Source organism: Sciurus carolinensis, chromosome 4 (assembly GCF_902686445.1).
Source record: "Sciurus carolinensis chromosome 4, mSciCar1.2, whole genome shotgun sequence".
NCBI classification, from domain to species: Eukaryota; Metazoa; Chordata; class Mammalia; order Rodentia; family Sciuridae; genus Sciurus; species Sciurus carolinensis.
The window spans coordinates 127,363,434-127,389,053 of record NC_062216.1 but is presented as its reverse complement, the minus strand read 5'-3'; the positions used below and the strand labels follow the sequence as shown (position 1 = coordinate 127,389,053).

General features: G+C 36.6%; 1 protein-coding gene across 1 annotated transcript; it reads left to right on the top strand.

Moving 5' to 3' along the window:
- The first annotated feature begins 202 nt into the window (after positions 1-202).
- Il26 (interleukin 26) lies at positions 203-25,211 on the top strand. The gene is made up of 5 exons (XM_047548254.1): positions 203-379; positions 463-519; positions 702-836; positions 24,972-25,037; positions 25,125-25,211. The coding sequence occupies exons 1-5, from the start codon at positions 203-205 to the stop codon at positions 25,209-25,211; spliced, it is 522 nt and encodes a 173-aa protein (XP_047404210.1).
- The last annotated feature ends 409 nt before the right edge of the window (positions 25,212-25,620 follow it).

Here is a 25,620-nt window from a genome sequence, read left to right as displayed (position 1 = left end):
GATGGTGTGGTCAACCTTTTTTGATTATGAAACAATCTCTGAAAAATAGAACACCGAAGGGATCGTCCTCTCTATAAATTGTAAGGGCTCGTTCCCGGCATCGCATTGAGGAGGCGGCTTTGAGGGTTCATGTAAGTAGGTTATCCTCTCATCTAACCAAGGTGACCCTGTGAGTGACACGACCCAGAGTGGAGAGAAGGATATGTGGGTGCACTGCATGTTGAGGTCTGGGCTGCTGTGTGCCACTTTGTCTCTTGCCATTGCCAAGCACAAGCCATCTCGACCCTCCTTCATCCAACCTTGTCACTCAAGGGAGTTGCTGTCCCAAGCTGTCGACAACTTCTATGTCAAGGCAGCCTGGCTGAAAGCCACAATTCCAGTAAGTATTAGGTTCTTCTTGCAAGGAGGACCTGAAGGACACTGTAACCTGGATAGAACTGATTCTGCTTTATTTTATTGTAGGAAGATCGTGTAAAAAATATACGATTATTAAAAAAGAAAACAAAAAAGCTATTTATGGTAAGCTGGAGAGTCTTCATTTTCAAGTTTCTACTTGTTCAATGCTTTCCCTCTGCATTTTAATTTTGTCCAGAGAGTCATTAAGTAATAATCTGGGGGATGTTTCAGTGACATTAACAAGAAAAAATGACCCAAACTATTCATACCTTATGAATTAAGAATTTCTTGTGTCTTATTTGTAGAAAAACTGCAGATTTCAGGAACAGCTTCTGTCCTTCTTCATGGAAGATGTTTTTGGTCAACTCCAATTACAAACATGCAAGGAAATAGACTTTGTCGAAGACTTTCATGGCCTTAGGCAGAAATTGAGCCATTGTGTAAGTATGCCTGGCAAATGGGGTGAGTTTGAACCTAAAAAACTACCTAAAAACAGCATGTGGGAAGCTGTCTCCATATCAGCAGGTGAGTAAAAAGGCTTTCTGGTTGTTGGTTTGTAGTCCAAAAGGAGAGTCCATCACCAGGGAAATAGCATCAAAGAACCATGCATAGCTTATGACGGCACTAGTTATTAATTCTTAAAGAATAGCACATACGAAAAGAGCTGAAATAACATGGTGTGGTCCTCAGGTAAATATTTATCTTGTAATCATCCCCCTGTCACATAATGCCAAGTAATTCCCTCTTTCATTTGACAAATATTTCTTGAGCACTAATGTGGTGCCAAGCACTAGTCTAGGCTGCTTTTTCTCTTCTGTCCTTTCACCATCTCTCCATCTTCCACTTTTTCTCTCTCCATGTCTCTATGGACCATGACGATGGGAGCTTTTAGACTGCCTTTTTCTTAATTGTCTATAATTTATAGTTGTCTACTTTTTTTTTTTTTTTTCTGGTACCATGGACCGACCCTAGAGGCACTTAACCACTGAGCACACTCCCAGTCCTTTTTGATTTTAATTTTGAGACAGGGTCAGACTAAGTTGTTTAGGGTCTCCCTAAGTTTCTGAGCCTGGCTTTGAGCTTGAGATCCTCCTGCATCAGCCTCCCAGTGTTCTGGGGTTACAGGTGAGCACCTGAATCAGGCCATATATGCTTTTTAAAAAACAGTCACAGTCAAAATCTAAAAAGGAGCGCCTTTTTTCATATTTGGATTATTCAAGGCTTCAGAATGGTTCTTGTCACCCTAAGCAATAGGAAAGTAACAAGGTAAAAGTGACCACACTCCTACAATAACACCCACAGTGATAAAATATCAAGGCTGGCTAGGGGAGTCAGGATCTTTGCAATGTTAGTTGAATTTCTCCTGTGGGGAGTGCAGAAAGGTTTTTATTTCTGAGAGTGAGAATGTCCTTAACCTATGGCTCCTGAGTGGAGTGCCAAGGTATTTAGGTATTTTATGAGTGTGAACCGATCAATTAGGTAAAAAAATTCAACACATTTATGCTCTCTTTTTCCTCTTTTTGTTTGTGTTTATGTCTTTGGGACTTGGACTGAAGAGTTTTTTCATAAACTCTTATATTCCACTAAAATAACAACAAAGATAAAAACAAACAAAAGCAAAACTACAGCCTGATATCTTTTTGTAGAATCCAGAGAGTGTCTGTATTAATGGAAAGGTGGTCATTTATCTTATGTTTATTCTGTATTTAACCTATAAGGTCATCTTATTAATTAAATATAATTAAAAATAATCTCTTGGTTTCTTACATGTAAATTAAATTATAGAATTTTACATTTTATTTACTACCAACTGATTATGTTGTCATCATTCCCAGTTAGAGAGTCTTAGGCCTCCAAAGATGTGAAAAGGACCAGAATAAAGGAAATGAGACCCTTGGCAGACACTGTAGGCCAGGGCGGAGCCACCCAAAGGGACAACAAGAAAATCTTCCCCATTGTAGTATCTGCAAACCTGAGCAACCTTTTTTATAGGATTAGGAACAGAGTACTCTCTGGTTCTCCTTTAGCTAAAGTCGTTGGCTCCTCTGTGAGTGCTATCCAGTGCACTACCCATGAGATTTAATTTACCTTATTCTAAGTGAAGTTTGTCAGTGTCGGCAAGGCACTGCAGGAATCCTCCCCTGATATGTGGACACTGGGAACCAGCCAATCCATGTCTGTGTTGTCACTGGCTTGATTTCATTGGCTCGAATAGCTAAATACATAGTGATAACCATAACCCAAACCAAGCAATATTCTAGATGAAAAGTTTGAAAACTTAAATGTGTCCAGCAACTCTGGTTTTCCCTGATTTATTTTTGAGCAGCTTTTCCTCGAAAGGGACCTCAACGTGTCAGTAGAGATGCTGCTGCTTTCAGGGTCAGGACGCACCGCGGGATGGAGCAGTGGCACATCTTGGTGGTTGCCATTTTCCAAAGTGGCTGGCTCCCCCTTGTGGTCTAACTTGAACATACCACCCCATCAACCTTCCCAAGTGCCACGTGACTCCGGTTTGTTTTTTTCTCCTGCCTCTTTTCAAATTTTGGGGGGGCAAACATTTGAGATTTCCTTCAATAATTTTGAAATGTGCAAGACATTATCATTTACTATATTAATAATACCGTGCAGTATATCTCAAAGTAAAAAACAAAAACATGTATTCCTCCTGTCAATTTGAGTCTCACATTTCCGTCCATCATCTTCCTTCCAACCCCTTCAGCCTCTGAACCACTGTTCTACTCTGTTTTTTGAATTCCATTAATTTAGATGTCACATGTAAGTGAAAACCTGTGGTTTTGGTCTTTCTGTGTCTGACTTAATTCATTTTGCATAACGTTCTCCAATTTCATTCACGTTGTCACAAATGACAAAAATTCTTTTTAAGGTTGAATAGTATTCCATTGTGTGTATGTACACCCCATTTTCTTTATCTATTCATCTATTGATGAACATTTAGGTGCTGCAATGAATATAAGACTGCAAATATCTCTTAAACATGTTATTTTGAATTTTGGGGGGTAAATATTCAGAAGTAGGATTATAGGGTAATTTATTTTTAGAAATGGGATTATATGACCTGGGGATATAGCTCAGTTCGTAGAGTGCTTGCCTGTCAAGCACAAGGCCCTGGGTTCAATTCCCAGCACCCGCCCCCGCCCCCCCCCAAAGAAATGGGATTATATGATGATTAATTTTTAGTTTTTTGAGGAACTTCCATATAGTTTTCCATACTGGCTGTACTAATTTCCATTCCCATCAACAGTGTAAAAGCATTCCCTTTTCTCTACATTCATGCCAACACTTGTTATCTGTCTTTTTGATAACAGTCATTCTGACACAGGCAAGATGTCACCTGCCTCATTGTGGTTTTGATTTACACTTTCTAATGGCTTGTGAAGTCTGGCATTTTCTTAATACAATATTTTGAGAAATATCTGTTCAATTCTCTTGCCCATTTTTAATCAGATTATTTGTTTTATTTCTGTACAAATGTTTGTGATCCTTTTATAGTTTGCCTTAAGGATATTAATGCCTTATAAGATATATGGATTGCAAATATTTTCTCTAATCCATAGGTTGTCTCTCCTATGTTTTATCCTTTGTTGTACAGAAGAGTTTATTTTGATATAGTCCCATTTGCCTTTTTCTTTTTGCCTGTGCTTTTGTGGTCAAATCTAAAATAATCATTGTCTAAGACCAATGTCATGAAGTTTTCCCATATTTTTAAAAAGGTAATTTTATAGCTTCAGGTCTTATGTTTAAGTCTTTAATCCATTTTGGGATGTTTTTATATATGATGTGAGGTAAGGGTGCAATTTTATTCTTCTGCATATGGATATCCAGTTTTCCCAATACCATGAAGATATTGTCCTTTTCTCAATGATGTGCTTTGCACCCTTGTTGGAAATCAATTGACTACATGCTTGGGTTCATTACCAGGCTTTCTGTTCTGTCCCACTGGTTGATGAGTCTGTTTTTAAGCTAATACTATGCTGTTTTAATTACTATTGCTTTTGTAGATAGTTTGAAATCAGATACTGTTGTCGCTCATTACTATTTGACAAAGGCAAAGAAATGAATCACTGCCATATTTTGAGGGTTTATGGATGACGTTTGATGGGTAGTCATCAAATGAGTGGGACCGCATATTTTTCTTCATTTTTTCCTTCACTTTTTTTCTTTTTCTTTCCTTCCTTCATCTAATCCTTTTGCCCCCCTAAACATATTTTGAAAATGTTACATTTGCCTGTTCCAGGACATTTTGTCAAATGGCCAAGTTGTCAAATGACCAACTTGTTGAATTTTCATTTTCTTATTTAGTTGACCAGCTCTACTTCTGTCTTCATAAGAAAGAAGTTCTTCATTTTGAGGGCTTCTCTGTTTGTCTTTGTTCCAAGTTCCCTACTTTTGAAATTAGAGAGAGTAGCAGAGAAAGGGGAGACTAGGGGACATAAAAGTCATAAGAACTGAATGTTTTGAACCTGAAAATTTTTATGAATATAGTTAACATTGATATACATATGTGTATATATGTACATATATGATGAATTCTCCATAATAAAAATATATTTGTGTACTAATTTTGATATTAGAATGATAATTTTAATTGTAACAAATATGCCCCCCAAAGTTTGGTGGCTTCAGATGGTCAGCCTTTATTTTATGTGGGCCCCTCATGTGGAAGTACAGTCAGGTCTCACTGGATGGAATCACTTTCCTCTACATTATGAGTCAGGGAGGTAGGCTTCTTCCAGACTGTAGCTGTGTCATTCCTGAACTCTCTGCAGTTAGTGTGTGGCAGGCAGATAGATGCAGGAAGAAGCCTATCCATTTCATATAAGCCTTGCTTCCAGAATGACAGGTATCATTCTAATCCTATTCCCTTGGCAAGAACTAGTCACATGGCTACAAATAATTGCAAAGACTCCTGGGAAATGTAGTCTTGTTTATGGCTAGAAAGAAGAGAAGCAAATTTCGATCCATAGGTAGTAGTCCTTGCTAATTATTCAAGAATTGTTCATTCATGTGTAACATACATGTGTTCATAACCAGGGCCACTCTTATCTTATAGGATACCTTTATGCAAATTAGAAAAAGATGTAGACTTTTGTTAGACAATCCCACTCTAGTCTATGGCCACTATTCTAACTTAAAACAAACAAACAAACAAACAAAACAAATAAACAAAAAAAACCTTTTTTTGAGTCTAACCCATGAGTGTCTCCTTGGACTAATTCTCCCTGTCCTGTGAGCATTGCCTTCAGTTGACCCGGTCAGTTTTACCCGCAAACCTTAACTTTTCTAGTATTACCACCACCAGGGGGTTGTTGTAAACTCTACATTATATTCCTGTCTTCTCAGAGGTCCCTGCTCTGATATGTTGATTGGTTCCCTCTTTTACCAGGTGACCCACTCCAACTTTCTTTTGATTAGAATTAGTGTGCTGTATTTGTTTTCAACCCTTTACTCTTCTTTGCTGTTTACTTAAAGGGACGTTCTTGTATGTCACATTTATTTAGACTGTACTTTAAAAAAGGTCTGCCCCAGCAATCTTTTTATTGGTGTGTTTAGAACATTTACATTTCAAGGATTATTAATATAGTTGGCTTTAAATTTACCACGTTGATGTTTGTTTTTATTTATCCTGCCTGTTCTTTGCTCTATTTTCCTCCTCTTTGACTTCTTGATTGGTATTTTAATGATTCCATTTTTTTTTTTTTACCTTTTTTTGACTCATTAGTTATAACTGTTCTGTGTTTTGCTGCTTTAGAGACTTTCCATTCTTTTGTGTAGGACAAGGTTTCCATTTACTATCATCCTTCGTATTTGTTTTCCATACATTGGTGGTTATATATGGAACCATGACCAGAATCAGGGTTGATTTTTTTTCAACTGGGACACTTTTCAGGGGAGTAGTAGCCATTTTCTTGTGGTACATAATGTGTGGTCTCTGTTTTACGATGTTAGCAGTCATTGATAATTATTGTCTAGATTCATTAATTCATAAGGCATGGTAAAACAATGACTTTAAAATTCTGTTCTACCTTTTTATTCTTAAGCTGGGATAATTCTACACATGGAATCTACTCCTCACTATTTGGCTGACTTGAAGAACTTACCATATAAGAAAGGCAGTGTAAATATTTAATTCTCTTTGTCTATCAGTTTTTGAGGTAAGGGATTTTTTTTAAATATTCTCCTATGATGACTAACAAATTGTTACTTTTGTTGTCATTTTCTCTCATTTTCATTATTAGCTCATGGATTTGATTTTTTTAAAAAATTTGTGAAAGCTCTGTGATTTCTCTAAGCCACCTTCCTTTGGGGCTTATTTGCAGGTCCTCTGATATTAGCATCTTCTTGAGCCACTCTTAAGATACACACAACACTATGACAGTTATTATGGGAGATTCCAGGGGCTGGAGTCTCCAGTACCATCGTATTTGAATATCATCTCATTGCTTGTGGTAACATTCTGAGCATTTTGGTGCAGCTAATAAAAATTACATTTTCCAGTTAGTTTGATTTGGGTAATTTGGTTTAGTTAGTTTAATGACATAATTGTTCAAACAAAATAAGTTATGTGTAAAGAAGACATTTAAAGATTCTTATAGAACTCATACTCTCAGACTTGAAAGGGAATTGAATAGTTGCCTCACTGGATTCATAAAATAACTTGCCTAATTGTTAGTGATCGAAGTTGAAACTGAAAAAAATTTCCATTAGTTTTCAAGATTTCCTCTTTTACTTTAATGAACATTTTGATAGTCCAAAGAGTAATTGGAAATTAGAAAGGTACATTTTTTCATATTTATTGTGTGTAATTACATTTAAAATCTAATGTCTTGGCAAATGTGATATTTGTGTTTCTATTTCTTTTATGTAGTTTGAAAAGAAATTTGTTTCATTAATTGCAATTAGCTTATCAACTTGTGAATTATTATTCATCTTTGTAATGTCAAATTTTAAAATTGCAATTACTTGAACTGTTAAAGCGAGAAAGAGGAAGTGAAACCAATTTTGTCTTATTCTTTCAGTAACTGAGAAGTGCAAAACCCATCTCTTTAACAATAACAGTAATCTCCCTGTGAGGTTGTTGGGAGAATTAAGTAAAAGAATGTCAGAGTGCTTAGCATATCATGGTTTTGCAAAACTGTCTGCTTTCTATACACAGACCAATGATTTGCTTTCAGTTACATTTTCTCAACAATTTCTGAAAGTGGTTCTCTTAAATAATTGAATGTTTTTATAGTACCTCATCTTAGTGCTACCATGTATAATGTGTATAATTTATAGTAGTACTTTGATTTAAAAATGAAGAAATCATTATGAGTAATTGGTTTAAATCTTAATAAATGTGTTTTCTCATTATGTTATAGAATCCTTTTGTCAAGAATATTGTTCCTGGGTTAATGATATATAACATCTCTGTCAAAAAGATGAGGTACAGCTCTCCTGCTGGGTTAAGAATTTTCAGGAGCTAACTTATATAGACTCATTCTACATTGAGAATTTTTAAAAATCTGCAATAAAGTTTCCTTACCCTTGTATCTGTATGTAGGTAAGGATTTTGAAAACTCTTAATTTTATTCCTCTGGTTAGAACATGGAGAAATGTTTTGTAAGGACCTAAAATTATTCCAAGCAACCAAGATTATCTATGCTTATCCAAATCAGATCATTCTTCCAGTTATAGAGAACATAAATTTAAATAATGTTTTATGAGCTCTTTTGTTACATATTTACTTGGCTGTTAGATATTTATCATTTGTTTTGTTAAAATTAAATGTCTGTGAAATTTGGTTTTGCAGAGACACTTGGCTAATAGTTTAGTTACTTTTTCCTCTTTTTTTTAAAAACTTTGTTTAAATACAGTCATTTTTTTGAATAATGCTATTTTGTTCTATTTTGTTATTTTCTTTTTGACTTTCTCATAGACTTTCTGGTCTCAGTAGTTTCGTGTTGATCCTAGTGACTTTCCTTTTGCAAACTGACATTTATTTATGCAGTTCATTTTCAAAACAGGTTATATGCACAGTCTTTTCTCAATTATTACTTTAAAGGCACCTTGGATAACATTTATAGAACCTCATATGAAAAATTGTGCAAAAAAATCACTGAATAAGATTTTCTTAAAACTCTACATTTGGTGTCATATGATATAATGACATTCATTTAGTCTTTAATCCTTTATCTGTCATTTGTATTTTTGGGAAAATGTTTCAGAAAATCAAGACCATGCCAGAGTAGGAACTATCTTAGCCATTAAAATCAACAGAAACCCTCCCAAAATTAACAAAAACAACAAAAAAGTTGATTGTGATCCAATCTGAAGTATAATGAGATAAATAAAAACATAGGCTCTTATATCTATTTTTTTCATTTCCACAATGCTATGTGTTTATAACATGACATAGTACATTATAATAAAATTCTTTTTCCCCCAAACACCTAAGGATACCAGGAACACAAATTGAGGACTGAATTATGTATTTATCTGGTTATTTTAAACAAGGTTCTGGTGCTTACTGATGTCTAGGGCATGTTTCAAACTTTAATTAAACCGGGGGTTGGGGATGCTGAAGCAGTTGGACTGAAGTTTGCATTTCTTTTGCAAACATTTATTATCAACAAACATTTATTATCTGTATTTGATGAACACTATCCCAGAGCTTGGGGATTCACCAAAAATTGACAGTTAATTTCTCTGTCCTCATGGAGATCACTGAAAATGTTTCCAGCCAGCCTCTGCTGGTGTCGGATTGAGGTGGGACTGCTGCGAAGGGAGCAGGCAGCAGGAATTACTGCCTCAAGGGTGGAGGTTGGGGTTGTGAGGTAAGTAGGTTAATCCAAGGATTTCAGCTGGGACCTGAGATGTATTTAAATGGTCTTTGTTCTCTGTATCCTTGGGACACTTGCTTCCTCTGCCTACCCGTCCCTTCTCTCTGCTCCTTCAACTCATTCTTCAAGAAGCAGCTCATTTATTTCCCAGAAGTCTTCTGGGCTGCATGGTTGGATTAACTCTTCTGTATCTCCCAGGACAGCTGGATTTTTGTTTTGATCACTGTAGTTATTACGTAGCACTGAAATTTTGCATTGCTCTGTCTCTTGGTAGACTATGAGCCATCAGGTATATCCTGAGACAATTTTTATCATGTAGGGTACTTTTATATAGGATGGTGTGTTTCATTGTGGTATATTGGTACATGCATACAACACTTTGATCAACTTTGCTGCCTTCACTTTCGCTCCTTCCTGTCCTGATCTTCTTCCCTATAGATCTCCCTTCCTTTTTCATGACATTCCTTTATTTCCTTTTCTTCCCCACTAGTTTCCACATATGAGAGAAATCATGCAAAACTCATCTTCTTATGAGTCTGGTTTATTTTGCTTAACATGATGCTCTGTAGCTCCATCCATTTTCCTGCAAATTACATCATTTTATTCTTTTTTTATAGCTGAATAAAACAACATTGTGTGTGTGTGTGTGTGTGTGTGTGTGTGTGTGTGTGTGTGTATGTAACATTTTCTTCATTCATCTTTTGTTGGACACCTAGGTTGATTCTGTGATTTGGCTTTTGTGAATTATGCCGTGATAAACATGAATGTGCATATATTTCTAAAGTAATTCTTTTGGATAAATACCAAGAAAATGTATTGCTGGATCATATAGTAGTTGTATTTTTAGTTTTCTCTTTTTGTTACTGGGGATTGAACTCAGGAACACTCGGCCACTGAGCCACATCCCTAGCCCTTTTTTAAATATATTGTTTAGAGACAGGGTCTCACTGAGTTGCTTAGCACCTTGCTTTTGCTGAGGATAGTTTAAACTCATGATTCTCCTGCCTCATCCTCCCCAGCCACTGGAATTACAGCTGTGCCCTACCACTCCAGGCTATGTTTTTAGTTTTTCAAGGAAACTTCATACTGATTATGATAGTGGCAATACTAATTTACATTCCCACTGACAGTGTACAAGAATTCCTTTTTTTTTTTTGCATCCTTGCCAGCATTTATTGTAATTTATATTCTTGATTGCCATTCTGATTGAGTGATGTGGAATCTCAGTGTAGTTTTTATTTGCATTACCCTGATGTCTAAAGATGCTAAACAGTTTTTCATATCATCTTTGACCATTTATAATTCTTTTGAGAAATGTCTGCTTAGTTCATTTGCCCATTTATTGATTGGGTTATTTGTTTTCGTGGTGTGGAGTTTTTGAGTTGTTTATAGATATTAATCTTCTGTAGGAAGAGTAGCTGGTAAAGACTTTCTGCTGTTCCATAGGTTTTCTGTTCACTTTGTTGATTGTTTCTTTGGCTGTACAGAAGCTTTTTAATTTGATGCCATCCCATTTATAATTCTTGATATTATTTCTGGAACTGTAGGAGTCCTGCTCAGAAAGAAGTTTCTTATGCCTATATGTAGAGGTGTTTTCCCTATTTCTCCTTCCAACAGTTGCAAAGTTTCTGGTGGTGTACCTAGGTCTTTGATCCATTTTATGTTGACTTCATACAGAGTGAGACAGAGATATCTAGTTTTAGTGATCTACATGTGGATATGCAGTTTTCCTTATTTGTTAAATGCCACATCTACTTCCTGCCACTCCGACATTTGACATGGTTCTGTTGGAATAGAGGACTCAATACTTGACACGGTTCTGTTGATCGTCCTCCCTCTTGGGGGTCATAGGTGTGGCATGTCTCCATGTGTAGTTGCTTTTTTTTTATTATTATTGTAAACGAATGGGATACATGTTGTTTCTCTGTTTGTACATGGCGTAAAGGCATACCATTTGTGCAATCATAAATTTACATAGGGTAATGTTGTTTGATTCATTCTGTTATTTTTTTCCCCTTCCCCCCCACCCCTCCCACCCCTCTTTTCCCTCTATACAGTCCTTCCTTCCTCCATTCTTGCCCCCCTCCCTAACCCTAACTCTAACCCTAACACTAGCCCCTCCCATCCCCCATTATGTGTCATCATCCACTTACTAGCGATATCATTCGTCCATTGGTTTTTTGAGATTGGCTTATCTCACTTAGCATGATATTCTCCAGTTTCATCCATTTGCCTGCAAATGCCATAATTTTATCATTCTTTATGGCTGAGTAATATTCCATTGTATATATATACCACAGTTTCTTTATCCATTCATCAATTGAAGGACATCTAGGTTGGTTCCACAATCTGGCTATTGTGAATTGAGCAGCTATGAACATTGATGTGGCTGTATCTCTGTAATATGCTGATTTTAAGTCCTTTGGGTATAGGCCAAGGAGTGGGATAGCTGGGTCAAATGGTGGTTCCATTCCAAGTTTTCTAAGGAGTCTCCACACTGCTTTCCAGAGTGGCTGCACTAATTTGCAGCCCCACCAGCAATGTATGAGTGTACCTTTCTCCCCACATCCTCGCCAACACCTGTTGTTGCTTGTATACTTGATAATCGCCATTCTAATTGGGGTGAGATGGAATCTTAGGGTGGTTTTGATTTGTATTTCTCTTATTACTAGAGATGTTGAACATTTTTCCATATGTTTGTTGATTGCTTGTAGATCTTCTTCTGTGAAGTGTCTATTCATTTCCTTAGCCCATTTGTCAATTGGATTATTTGTATTCTTGGTGTAGAGTTTTTTGAATTCTTTATAGATTCTGGAGATTAGCGCTCTATCTGAAGTATGATTGGCAAAGATTTTCTCCCACTCTGTAGGCTCTTTCTTCGCATTGCTGATAGTTTCCTTTGCTGAGAGAAAGCTTTTTAGTTTGAATCTATCCCAGTTATTAATTCTTGCTTTTATTTCTTGTGCTATGGGAGTCCTGTTGAGGAAGTCTGGTCCTAAGCCGACATGTTGAAGCTGTGGACCTACTTTTTCTTCTATAAGATGCAAGGTCTCTGGTCTGATTCCGAGATCCTTAATCCATTTTGAGTTTAGTTTTGTGCATGGTGAGAGATATGGGTTTAGTTTCATTCTGTTGCATATGGATTTCCAATTCTCTCAGCACCATTTGTTGAAGAGGCTATCTTTTCTCCATTGCATATTTTTGGCCCCTTTGTCTAGTATGAGAAAATTGTATTTATTTGGGTTTGTGTCCGTGTCCTCTATTCTGTACCATTGATCCACCTTTCTATTTTGGTACCAATACCATGCCGTTTTTGTTACTATTGCTTTGTAGTAGAGTTGAAGATCTGGTATTGCGATACCCCCTGCTTCACTCTTTCTGCCAAGGATTGCTTTAGCTATTCTGGGTTTTTATTCTTCCAGATGAATTTCATAATTGCTTGCTCTATTTCTGTAAGGTACGTCATTGGGATTTTAATTGGAATTGCATTGAATCTGTATAGCACTTTTGGTAGTATGACCATTTTGACAATATTAATTCTTCCTATCCAAGAACATGGGAGATCTTTCCATCTTCTAAGGTTTTCTTTAATTTCTTTCTTTAGTGTTCTGTAGTTCTCATTGTAGAGGTCTTTCACCTCTTTTGTGAGATTGATTCCCAAGTATTTTATTTTTTTCGATGCTATTGTGAATGGGGTAGTTTTCCTGATTTCTCTTTCTGAAGATTCATCGCTTATGTATAAAAATGCCTTAGATTTATGTGCATTGATCTTATATCCCGCTACTTTACTGATTCACTTATGAGATCTAAAAGTTTTCTGGTGGAATTTCCTGGTTCCTCTAAGTATACAATCATATCATCAGCAAATAGGGATAGTTTGAGTTCTTCTTTTCCTATTCGTATCCCTTTAATTTCTTTGGTCTGTCTAATTGCTCTGGCTAGAGTTTCAAGGACGATATTGAATAGAAGTGGTGAAAGAGGGCATCCCTGCCTTGTTCCAGTTTTTAGAGGGAATGCTTTCAGTTTTTCACCATTTAGAATGATATTAGCCATGGGCTTAGCGTAGATGGCCTTTACAATGTTAAGGAATGTTCCCACTATCCCTATTTTTTCTAGTGTTTTGAGCATGAAGGGGTGCTGTATTTTATCAAATGCTTTTTCTGCATCTATCGAAATAATCATGTGATTCTTGACTTTAAGTCTATTGATATGGTGAATGACATTTATTGATTTCCTGATGTTGAACCAACCTTGCATCCCTGGGATGAAACCCACTTGATCATGGTGCACTATCTTTTTAATATGTTTTTGTATGCAATTTGCTGAAATTTTGTTGAGAATTTTTGTGTCGATGTTCATTAAGGATATTGGTCTGAAATTTTCTTTCCTTGATGTGTCTCTGTCTGGTTTAGGTATCAGGGTAATATTGGCTTCATAGAATGAGTTTGGGAGGGTTCCCTCCTCTTCTATTTTATGGAATACTTTGAAAAGTATTGGAATGAGCTCTTCTTTAAAGGTTTTGTAGAACTCGGCTGAGAACCCATCTGGTCCTGGCCTTTTCTTTGTTGGTAGGCTATTGATGACTTCTTCTATTTCATTACTTGAAATTGGTCTATTTAAATTGTGTATGTCCTCCTCGTTCAGTTTAGGCAATTCATATGTCTCTAGAAACCTGTTGATGTCTTCAAAATTTTCTATTTCTTTGGAGTATAGATTTTCAAAATAGCTTCTAATTATGTTTTGTATTTCAGTCGTGTCTGTTGTGATATTTCCTTGTTCATTCCGAATTTTAGTGATTTGGGTTTTCTCTCGTCTTCTCTTTGTTAGTGTGGCTAAAGGTTTATCAATTTTGTTTATTTTTTCGAAGAACCAACTATTTATTTTGTCAATTTTTTGTATTGTTTCTTTTGTTTCAATTTCGTTGATTTCAGCTCTGAGTTTAACTATTTCCTGTCTTCTACTACTTTTGGTGTTGGTCTGTTCTTCCTTTTCTAGGGCTTTGAGCTGTAGTGTTAGGTCGTTTATTTTTTGAGTTTTACTTCTTTTATTAAATATGCTCCATGAAATAAATCTTCCTCTAAGTACTGCTTTCATAGTGTCCCAGAGATTTTGATATGATGTTTCTTTGTTCTCATTTACCTCTAAGAATTTTTTAATTTCCTTCCTAATATCTTCTGTTATCCATTCATCATATAATAGCATATTGTTTAATCTCCAGGTGTTGGAGTAGTTTCTGTTTTTTACTCTTTCATTTATTTCTAACTTCAATCCATTATGATCTGATAGAATACAAGGTAGTGTCTCTATCTTCTTGTATTTGCTGACATTAGCTTTGTGGCATAATATATGGTCTATTTTAGAGAAGGGATCCATGTGCTGCTGAGAAGAAAGTGTATTCGCTCTTGGTTGGATGGTATATTCTATAAATGTCTGTTAAGTCTAAATTATTGATTGTGTTATTGAGATCTATGGTTTCTTTGTTCAATTTTTGTTTGGAAGATATGTCCAGTGGTGAGAGAGGCGTGTTAAAATCACCTAGTATTATTGTGTTATGGTCTATTTGGTTTCTAAAATTGAGAAGGATTTGTTTGACATACATGGATGAGCCACTGTTTGGGGCATAGATGTTTATGATTGTTATATCTTGCTGATTTATGCTTCCCTTAAGCAGTATGAAATGTCCTTCCTTATCCCTTCTGACTAACATTGGCTTGAAGTCCACATTATCTGAAATGAGGATGGATACTCCAGCTTTTTTGCTGAGTCCATGTGCATGGTATGTTTTTCCCCATCCTTTCACCTTTAGTCTATGGGTATCTCTTTCTATGAGGTGAGTCTCTTGCAGGCAACATATTGTTGGATCTTTCTTTTTAATCCAATCTGCCAGTCTGTGTCTTTTGATTGATGAATTCAGGCCATTAACATTCAGGGTTATTATTGAGATATGATTTGTATTCCCGGTCATTTGGTTCATATTTAAAATTTTTATTTATTTATTTATTTATTTTTTGACACATCTTGATTCCTCCTTTATTTGACAGTTCCTTTAGGGTAATTCCTCCCTTTGCTGATATGCTTCTTTGTTTTTTATCTCTTCTTCATGGAATATTTTGCTGAGAATGTTCTGTAATGCTGGCTTTCTTTTTGTAAATTCTTTTAGCTTTTGTTTATCATGGAATGATTTTATTTCATCGTCAAATTTGAAGGTAAGTTTTGCTGGGTATAAGATTCTTGGTTGGCATCCATTTTCTTTCAGAGCTTGAAAAATGTTGTTCCAGGCCCTTCTAGCTTTTAGGGTCTGGATTGAAAAATCTGCTGATATCCGTATTGGTTTCCCCCTGAATGTAATTTGGTTCTTTTCTCTCACAGCCTTTAAAATTCTGTCTTTATTTGTATGTTAGGTATTTTCATAATAATGTGCCTTGGTGTGGGTCTGTTGTAATTTTGTGTATTTGGAGTCCTATAAGCCTCTTGGACTTGATTTTCCATTTCATTCTTCAGATTTGGGAAATTTTCTGATATTACTTCATTGAATAGATTATTCATTCCTTTAGTTTGTTTTCCTAAGCCTTCCTCAATCCCAATAATTCTCAAATTTGGCCTTTTCATGATATCCCTTAGTTCTTGCAGATTCTGTTCATGATTTCTTACCATCTTCTCTGTTTGTTCAACTTTGCTTTCGAGATTAAATATTTTGTCTTCAATATCTGAAGTTCTGTCTTCCAGGTGTTCTATCCTATTGGTTATGCTTTCTATGGAGTTCTTAATTTGGTTTATTGTTTCTTTCATTTCAAGGATTTCTGTTTGTTTTTTTTTCAATATCTCTAACTCTTTATTGAAATGATCTTTTGCTTCCTGTATTTGCTCTTTTAACTGTCGATTGGTGCTATCATTCAATGCCTACATTTGCTCTTTCATCTCATCATTCAATGCCTGCATTTGCTCTTTCATCTCATCGTTTGCTTCCCTAATCATTTTAATTATGTACATTCTGAACTCCCTTTCTGTCATTTCTTCTGCCATGCTGTCGTTGGATTTTATTGATGTAACATCTAGATTTGTTTGGGGCATTTTCTTCCCTTGTTTTCTCATAATGTTCAGGAATCAGTGGGTCATTAAGATATTGCAGATTTCCTCTATCGACTTATAATGTCCCTGAAGATTGCTAGTATATCCCCTCTTATCCTTCAGTAGCCTGCAGTCTTGGAGGAAGTTGATAATGCGGAGCTCCACGAAGAAGCTGCCTCTCTAGGGGTGGTGACCCTCAGGTGGCGTATATTCCCTGCTAGTGGTCAGAGGTGTCTCCACTTGTTGACCAATGGTCATCCAACGGGGAACTAGGCTGTGGGCTGAGGCAAGTCCTATTTGTGCCTGTGTCTCTGGTTTTACTGTCCCTGTGGGAAAACCTCTCCCGGTAGGGAAGACTCACTCGGTGGGAACGTCTCGCTGGTCAGTTCCCCTCCTAGAGGTTCCCCTCAATCTACAACTACTGTCTGGGCTGGGCTGTCTTCCTCTGCAACGTTCCCAGGGGCCCGGACCTACCTCCTGGGCCTGGGAGCCTCACCCTCCGCAGGTGAGTCTCCTTAGGCTGCCTCTCCCAGAGAATCTGCCCGCAGTCCTGGAAACTTCGCTCTGCCCCTAGGCGTGTCTCTGTGCGGCTCTTCCAGCAAGAAGCCACCTAGCTCCTGGGACCCTGCTCTGCACCTAATCGCCTGGCTATGCGGCCCCTCCTCTGAGCCGCCACCTGGAGCCCCGTACAATAGCTCTGATACCCAGAGACCCACCACACACCTCCTCCTCTGGACAGCGGCCGGGTTTCTGACGCAGTCACTAGGAGTCCAAGCAACTCACTTCGTGTCTCCTCCTCCCGCCAACCAGCCGTAGCCCTCGGCAGTCACTCTAAGTCCAACTGACCCACCCTGTTCCTCCTCCTCCTCCTCGGGGTAGCCCCCCGGGTGTTCAGGAGCGGTGGCTCCGAGACCAAGTGACCCACCACGCTCCTCCTCCAGGCAACCCCCCGGTGTTCAGGAGCAGTCCCTTTTAGTCCAATCAACTCACCACTCGCCTCCTCCTCTGGCAACTGCCTGTGGCTCTGATGCAGTCACTCCTAGACCAAGTGACCCGCCGCGCTCCTCCTCCAGGCAGGCCACCGGTGTTCAGGAGCGGTCGTTCTGAGTTCAAACAGCTCGCCACGCAGCTCCTCCTCTGGCAACCGCCTGTGGCTCTGATGTAGTCACTCCTAGACCAAGCGACCCGCTGTGCTTCTCCTCTTCCTCCGGGCAACCCCCCGGTGTTCAGAAGCGGTCGTTCTGGGTCTAAACAGCTCGCCACGCAGCTCTTCCTCAGGCAGCCACCCGGAGCCCCAGTGGTTGCTCTGAGTCCAAGCGCTGTGCTGAGCCGCCTCCTCTATGATGATCCCAGTTGTCCATGTTTACCGCTCCAGCAGGGGGAGGGGCGTCTCGCCGGGCAACTCTACTTCACAAAGTTCCCTGAGTTCCGGGGCTACGGCCCCATCCGGGATGCCTCCCCAAAGGGAGAGACTCACCCGGCAGCCTTGAGTTGGTCCCAAGTCTCTCACTGTCTCCTCTTTTGAATCTTGCGTCCTGGATCAACGTGAAATGCAGCCGCCCCCTAATACACCATCTTGAAACTCCCCTGCTTTTTAATATTAATAATCAATATATCATTAGAAACTTATTGGAAAAACTTTGGGACGGTTTTACTGTATTGGGACACAAATAGTACACAATAAAAATTTAGCAGTAATATATAGATAAAATATATGAAAATAAACAATTGTAGCTATGCTCAAGTTAAGAGGAGCCTGTGATTGCTTGGTATAATAATTTCTAAATATACATGGATGAAGAGGCATTCCTTTGAACTTGGATGTGGTGTTTAGCCTTTGTTGCTTTCCTGGGTTTAATAGTTGATTCTAGAGATACTTTACATAATAAAAATATTTAGGTTAGTCATAAATATAATTTGTGTTTTTCCTATGTTTAGTCTGATTGTTTGAGAATCAGAATAAGATTGTAGTCCACCATTATATGAAATAGAATAGACTAAATATTAACTATAAGTTGATTTCTTTGTCCTTTAATAATAGTAAAAGCTTTTTACTGTTGAACACTGGAGTTCATGGTGGGGTGGTTTCTCAGAAAATCTTGTGACATGTTTGTTCTGAAGGTTGAAGGCTGGCAGATCATGGTGCCCTCAGTTTAGCTGGAAAATGAGGTTGTTTTAATCTAGTTGGGAAATAAGATTGTTTTGGTCTGGGCTGTCATACAGAGGGAATGTGTACTTTGAGAAGAAGCATAGATTGTACTTTTAAAGGTTTTTCTTATTTTAAACTAACCATAAAATGATATAATCATTACTAAAGAAAAATATCTATAAAAAGGCTGGCAGAAAAAATAAAGACAGATTCAGCCTCAGAACACTTGGTGTCTCTGTCTGCTGTTTTCCACTGTGCCGACGCCTCCCATCCACCTAGGACCCCTGACCCCTGCTAGGGCTGGACCCCGGCAATTAAAGAGGTTGTTTTTTTCTCTGAGGCACGTTTTTGGCACTTCCGTCAAGAGTCAGATGACTGTAATTTGTGGGTTTGTCTCTGAGTCTTCTATTCTGACCCATTGATCCACGTATCTGTTTTTATGCCAGTACCATGATATTTTTGTTTCTATGGCTCTGTTGTATAAATTGAAATCAGGTATTTTGATGTCTTTAGCATTACTCCTTTTGTTCAGGGTGACTTTGGCTATTCTGGGTATTTGCTATTCCATATGAATCTTAGGACTGTTTTTTCTGGTTCTATGAAGAATGCCATTGGTATTTTAATGAGAGTTGCATTGACCCACATTAGATTGCCTTTGATAGGCTATTTAGACTGTATTAACTCTGCCTGTTCATGAATTTGGGCATTTTCCCATTTTCTAGTGTTTAGTGTCTTCAATTTTTTCTGTAGTGTGCTATCATTTTCATTGTAGTGGGCCTTTATCTCCTTGGTTAGTTCATTCCTAGGCATTTTTTTTTTTTTTTTGGAGCTATTGTGAATGGAATTGTTTTCCTTATTTCTTTCTCAGAAGATTTGTCATTGGTGTATGAAAAGTTACTGATCTTGTGTACTGATTTTTGTATCCTGCTACTTTGCTGGATTTTCTTACTAGCTCTAGAAATCCTGTGGTGGGACTGTTAGGGTTCCTATCATCTGAAAAAGGATAATTTGATTTTTTCCTTCCCTATTAGCATTCATTTTATTTCCTTCTCTTACTTGATTGTTCTGTGTTAAATTTGAAGTGCTATATTGAATATGGTGGTGAGAGTGGACATTCTTATCTGGTTTCCAATTTTAGAGGAAATGCTTTCAGTATGATATTGACTTTAGGTTTGTCATATATAGCCTTTATTATGAAGAGGTAAGTTTCTTCTAACTCTAGTTTCCTTAGAGTTTTTATCATGCAGGTGTGTTAAATTTTGTCACAGACTTTTTCTGCATCTATTGAGATGATCATGTGATTTCTGTCCTTGATTTTATTTATGTTATGTATCATGATTATTGATTTGTGAATTTTGAGTCATTTCTGGATTCCTGGGATGAAACCAGCTTGATCATGATTATGATCTTTTTAATGTGTTGCTGAATTTGGTCCAAAAGTATTTTATTAAGGATTTTTTGTATATACATTCATCAAGGGATTTGGTCTGCAATTTTCTTTCCTTGATTTCTCTTTATCCAGTTTTGGTATTAGGGTGATACTGGTTTCACAGAATGAGTTTTGAAATTTTCCCTTCCTTTCTATTTCATGGAATAACTTAAGAAGCATGGGTATTAATTCATCTGGTCCTGGGCTTTTCCTGTTGGGAGTTTTTTTTTTTTTTTTTTTTTTTTAAAGTTACCGTTTCAATCTAATTGCTTGTTACTGGTCTGTTTATGTTTTCTGAACCTTTCTCAAGGTTCAATTTTGGTATGTTGTATATGTCTAGAAATGCATTCATTTCTCCTAGACTTTCCAAATTATTGGATTACAGGTTTTGAAAATAGTCCCTAATAGTCATGTGGATTTCAGTGATGTCTGTTGTAATATTCCCTTTTTTGACTCTAATTTTGTTAATTTGAGCCCTTTCTCTCATTCTTTTGGTCAGTTTGGCTAAGGGTTTGTCAATCTTGTTTGTCTCTTCAAAGAAACAACTCTTTGTTTCATTGATCATTTGTATTACTTTTTAATTATCTAGTTAATTAATTTTGGCTCTGATATTTATTACACTTCTTTCCTTCTACTGCTTTTGGGACTAGTTTGTTCTTCATTGTCTAAAAATTTGAGATGTATCATTAGGTTGTTTATTTGAGATTTTTCTGATTTTTTAGTGTGGGCACTCATGGCTATAAACCTTCTCCTTATAACTGCATTCACTGCATTTTCCAGATTCTGGAATGTTGTGTTTTCATTTTTTGTTTAATTCTAGGACTTTTTTTAACATCCCCTGATTTCTTCAGTGACCTAGCCATCAATGAGAAGTGTATTTTTCAATCTTCATGAATTGTGTAGTTTTTTTTTTTCTATTGGTTTATAATTTAATTCTATTTTGCTTTGAAAAGATGCAAGAGATTATTTCAGTATTTTGTATTTGCTAAGATTTGCTTTATGGGCTAATAAATAATCAGTTTTGGATAAACTTACATGAGTGGCTGAAAAAAAAGTGTATTCAGATATTGTTGGAAGAAATATTCTGCTAATATCTGTAAAATCCATTTGATTTACAGTGTAGTTTAAATCTGTTCTGTCTTTGTTGATTTTCTGTCTGGATGAACTATCTGTAAGTGAAAGCAGTATTTTGAAATCTCCTACTATTATTGTAATGGAGCCATCTGTCCCTTTATGTTGATCAATGTCTTATGGAATTGGGTGCACCAATGTATTGAGCATAAATATTTACATTTGTTATACCATCTAATTGGATTATTCCCTTGATCAACACATAATTTCCTTCTTTGCCTCTTCGGACAAATTTTAGTTTGAAATTTGCTTTGTCTGATATGACAGTAGCTACTCCAACTGATTTTCAATTGTATTTGCATGGAATATTATTTTCTTTCCTTTAACTTTTAGTCTGTGAATGTCTTTGCCTGTAAGGTATAGTTCCTGGAGATAACATATAGTTGGTCTTATTTTGTAATCCAATCTGTCAGTCTATGTCTTTTAATTAGGAAATTAAGACCATTTACATTTAATGTTTTTATAAAGAGGCATGTGTTACTTCCTTATTTTGATTTTTAATGTTTGAACCATTCCTAATTCTCATTTGCTTATTTATTCTTCTAATGTGATTTATTCTTTCTGAACCTCTTGGTTATTTTTGTCTTTCTCTTTACATGAAGGATTATTTTAATTATCTTCTGCAATGCTGGCTTAGTAGTCATGAATTCCTTTATATTTATCTTGAAGGTTTTTATTCCTTCTTTGATTCTGAAGAATAGCTTTGTTGGATATAGTAGTCTAGGTTGGTAGTAGTTTTCTTTTAGGTCTTGAAATACATAATTCCATGCTGCTGGGTCTATAGAGTTTCTGCTAAGAAATCTTCTATTATTCTGATGAATTTTCCTTTGTAAATCACTTGGTGCTTCTCTCTTACAACTTTAAGGATTCTTTCTTTGTTCTGAATTTTTGACTTTTTAACTGTAATATGCTGTGGTTCTTATAATGTGTTTTGATCCTATTCAGGGTTGTAAGTGCTTCAAATGCCTGAATGTTAATCTTATTCACTGAATAAGTTTTCTATGCCAATAGTCTATATCTCCTTCAGGATCTATGGGTCTTAAGTTTGGTCTTTTAATGTTGCCCTAGAGTGCTTGTATATTCTGCTCATAGTTTCTTATTTTTTCTTTATTCCTGTCTGAATGTTCTAAATCAACAAGTTGGTCTTCAAGCCCTGATATTGTTTCTTCTGCTCGATTTAGTGTGTTAGTTAGATTTTTACTAAAATTTTTAATTGATTTATTAAATTTTTAATTTCCATGATTATCATTTGGCTCTTTCTCAGAATATCTTTTTATTCATATGTTATTTTATAACCTGTGCTTTCTCCCTTAGTTCATTTCTTAGTTTTTCTTTTCATTCATTAATCATTTTAACAATCAACTTTTAAAATTCATTGTCTTGCATTTCATCTCCTTCAATATTTTCAGTTAGTTGGGAGTTATGAACTTTTGGAGATATCATGTTTGCCTTTTTACTCATGCTTCCTGTGCTTCTTTGTTGTTGCTTGTACATCTATTGTAATGGATTTGATTTCCTCCGTTGTGTGAGGGTCTTTTCAGTGAGTAGTTTTTCTTTACAATTTTCCTTGCATGGAGGTATATTTCAGTATATACTGGTTGCCTCAAGTCTACTATTTTCCCCTTCCTGTAGGGTACTTTTCTAAATTAATTAAATATAGCAGATACATATTTGAATGCCCAGTATATACCAAGTTTTCAATAAATATGTGTTGATTTAATGGTGAACAATAAGCCGTAGTCTATGATAAGCATGCAGTGCCTTTTACTGCATGACTATCACATACTTTAATTTGTTCTCTAATTATTCTGGTACTACTAATAACTTGCCTCTAGTTTAAATCATGTCTGTTGCAGTTGAGTGTTTTGTCATTTAGCCTTTTCGATAATAAGAGTACTAACCCTTTTGTCATTCAACCCAATTTTAGCAACTGCAACTACATACTAAAAAAAAAAAAAAAAAAAAAAAAAAAAAAGAAGGAAATCATTCTTTTAGAATTTTCCTTTCAAACAAAGCTATTTTAGTTATGGTAGTAAAATGTAGCTATGTTACTAAATCTGTGAATACTTTGACAACAGATTATTTCTAGGGTTCATTTATATAAAATGGTTTGCAAGGCACCAAAAGCATCCATAAGCCAAAGTGTAGCTCTAAGGACAACACTGGCACTGTTAGTTTTTATATTAACACACCCTAATTTTCTCTTTTTCCACTTTCCTGGCTCTTGCTGGGGTGGCAGGTATCTTAGATGTGAGTGAGGTTAGGAGTCTCTCTGGTGTTTTTCACACTACTGTGCAGTGCATCACACATCAAGGTCTCTGGGCAGAGGGCATAGCCTAAGGAATGACTTAACGTAATTTAACTTCTGTAACGTCCAGAATTTGGTTCCTTCATTTGCTCTCTTACCTTCTGTGTTATTTAAATCTTTAAATCCTAATACCTGATTGTAGGAACTTAAAGAATGATGCTATTGTTGTGAAAAACAGAGGGTTATGTGCGTTCAGTACAAAGATGAAGTTTTACTGAGAGTTTGTGTACATAGTAAGAGTAGATGAGAACATCCCACCCATCTCAAAGGGGAGGATTCCATGCTACATAAATGTATTCTTTATTCAGGGCTGAGCACAAAAAGGTCTCCCCCTGAGTTTGTGAATTCTGCAAACTGTCCCTTAACATGAATCACATGTTTGCAGCCCTTAAGCTCATAACTCTTCTGGACCTAACCATGAAGTCCCCTTTCACATGAACAGTCTCTTTCTTCTTAAGCAGAAAGTAGAGTTTGCATTTAGGCAGAGTCAAGACACTGTTGCTACCATTAAGAGCACTGAAAACACCTGTTGGTTGACCTATGCCATGTGTTATCCTTTAGCCACTTTGATTTCATGAGTTTTTAACTATTCTCTTTCTTGATGTGCCTCTACACTATTTTGTCACAAGGATAGAACCTCTTGTGAGACCTTAGTGAGTGACTAAACCACCTGACTCTTTGTTTCATTCTTGCAAATTGAGAATATTAAATCTATAAAATCTCCTTGGTTTATTCCAGTGCTAATGTTTTATGAATAAAAATTCAGTGAATAAATGAGACATTTCCAATTTTTCCTTCTCTCCCCTTTTCTTTAACCCAATAAAAATTTGTGGGAGATTAGAGGAAGATGTTGATTGTTTTCCAGTTTGATTCCTAATGATTTCTACCCTCAGATAAGGTTTGAAAGTTCACCTGCACAAAGGAGACTGGCAGCTTCTCCTGACCAGGCTACAAGCCAGCTTCTCAAAATACCAGCTCCCTCCTGGAAAAATTCATATGAATTTCTTGGAAGCTTTCTCCTGATAATCCACACTGAATGTTGTACTGTTAATTGTACCTGACAGCTGGGTTGAGTTTTCAGAAAGTAAATATTTCTTGTCATTCTCCCATCATCTCCCATGCTTCTCACATCTTTCTTCCCCAACTGTTCCCAGGAATGCTTTCCTTCTCTCAGTGTCTGGAAAGCACTGAGCTCTTCCCTGCCGTAGCCATGCTGACATCTTTCCTTCATCTGAATCACTCCTGCCTGTGTTTCTTCCCAGCTTCCCCTCTGCTCTCCTTGCTTTCTCATACAGCCTAGCTGGCTCCTTCTCATTTTTTCAGATGTCATTTTAAATGTTATATTTCAAAGGAGCCCTCTGTGACTACCCAGTTGAAAGTTGGTTGTTGCTATAAATCTCTATCACAGAGCACTGTGTATTGCAAACATAGCTTTAATTGTAATTTGCAAGTCTTCATTTTTATTCTCTTATTATCAACTTTGTTCCCCTGAAACTGTAAACTCTGTGAGGACAGAGACTGTGTATTATTTATTTGCATATCCAGTGAACAGAACATAATACTTGCTCAATAAACATTTGTTGAAAGAATGGAAGAGCATTATAAGTGCATCTTCAACAATTTTATCTGTACTTACTGTTGATTTCTTAGATTTCCTGTGCTGCACCAGCTAGAGAGGTGACAATCATTACCAGAATGAAAAGGACATTTTATGGGGTAAGTATTTCAAATCCTTGTTTTTGAATGATTTGTTTTTCTTAAGTATGAAAGACTTCTGTTTTTATATTTTTACTTTATCTGCAGATTGGAAACAAAGGAATCTATAAAGCCATCAGTGAACTGGATATTCTTCTGTCCTGGATTAAAGAACTGTTAGAAAACATTCAGTAAATCAGGAGACCAAACCTATTGATTTGATAGTTATTTTGAAATTCAAAGATAACAAATAAATTTATAACAGCATACTTTAAAAATTTGTACATATATGCCACATTTTCTTTATCCATTAATCTATCGAAGGGCATCTAGGTTGGTTCCATATTTTAAATATTACTCAGCATTAAAGAAGAATGAAATTATGGCATTTGCTGGTAAATGAATGGAGTTAGAGAATATCATGCTAAGTGAAATAAGACAAACCCAAAAAACCAAAGGCTGAATGTTTTCTTTGATATGTGGATGCCAATTCACAATGCGGGGGTGGATAGGGAAGAATAGAGTTACTTTATATCAGGTAAAGGGATGTGGTGGGAGGGGAAGGGGTATGGAGGTAGGAATGAGAGTAGAGTGAAACAGACAT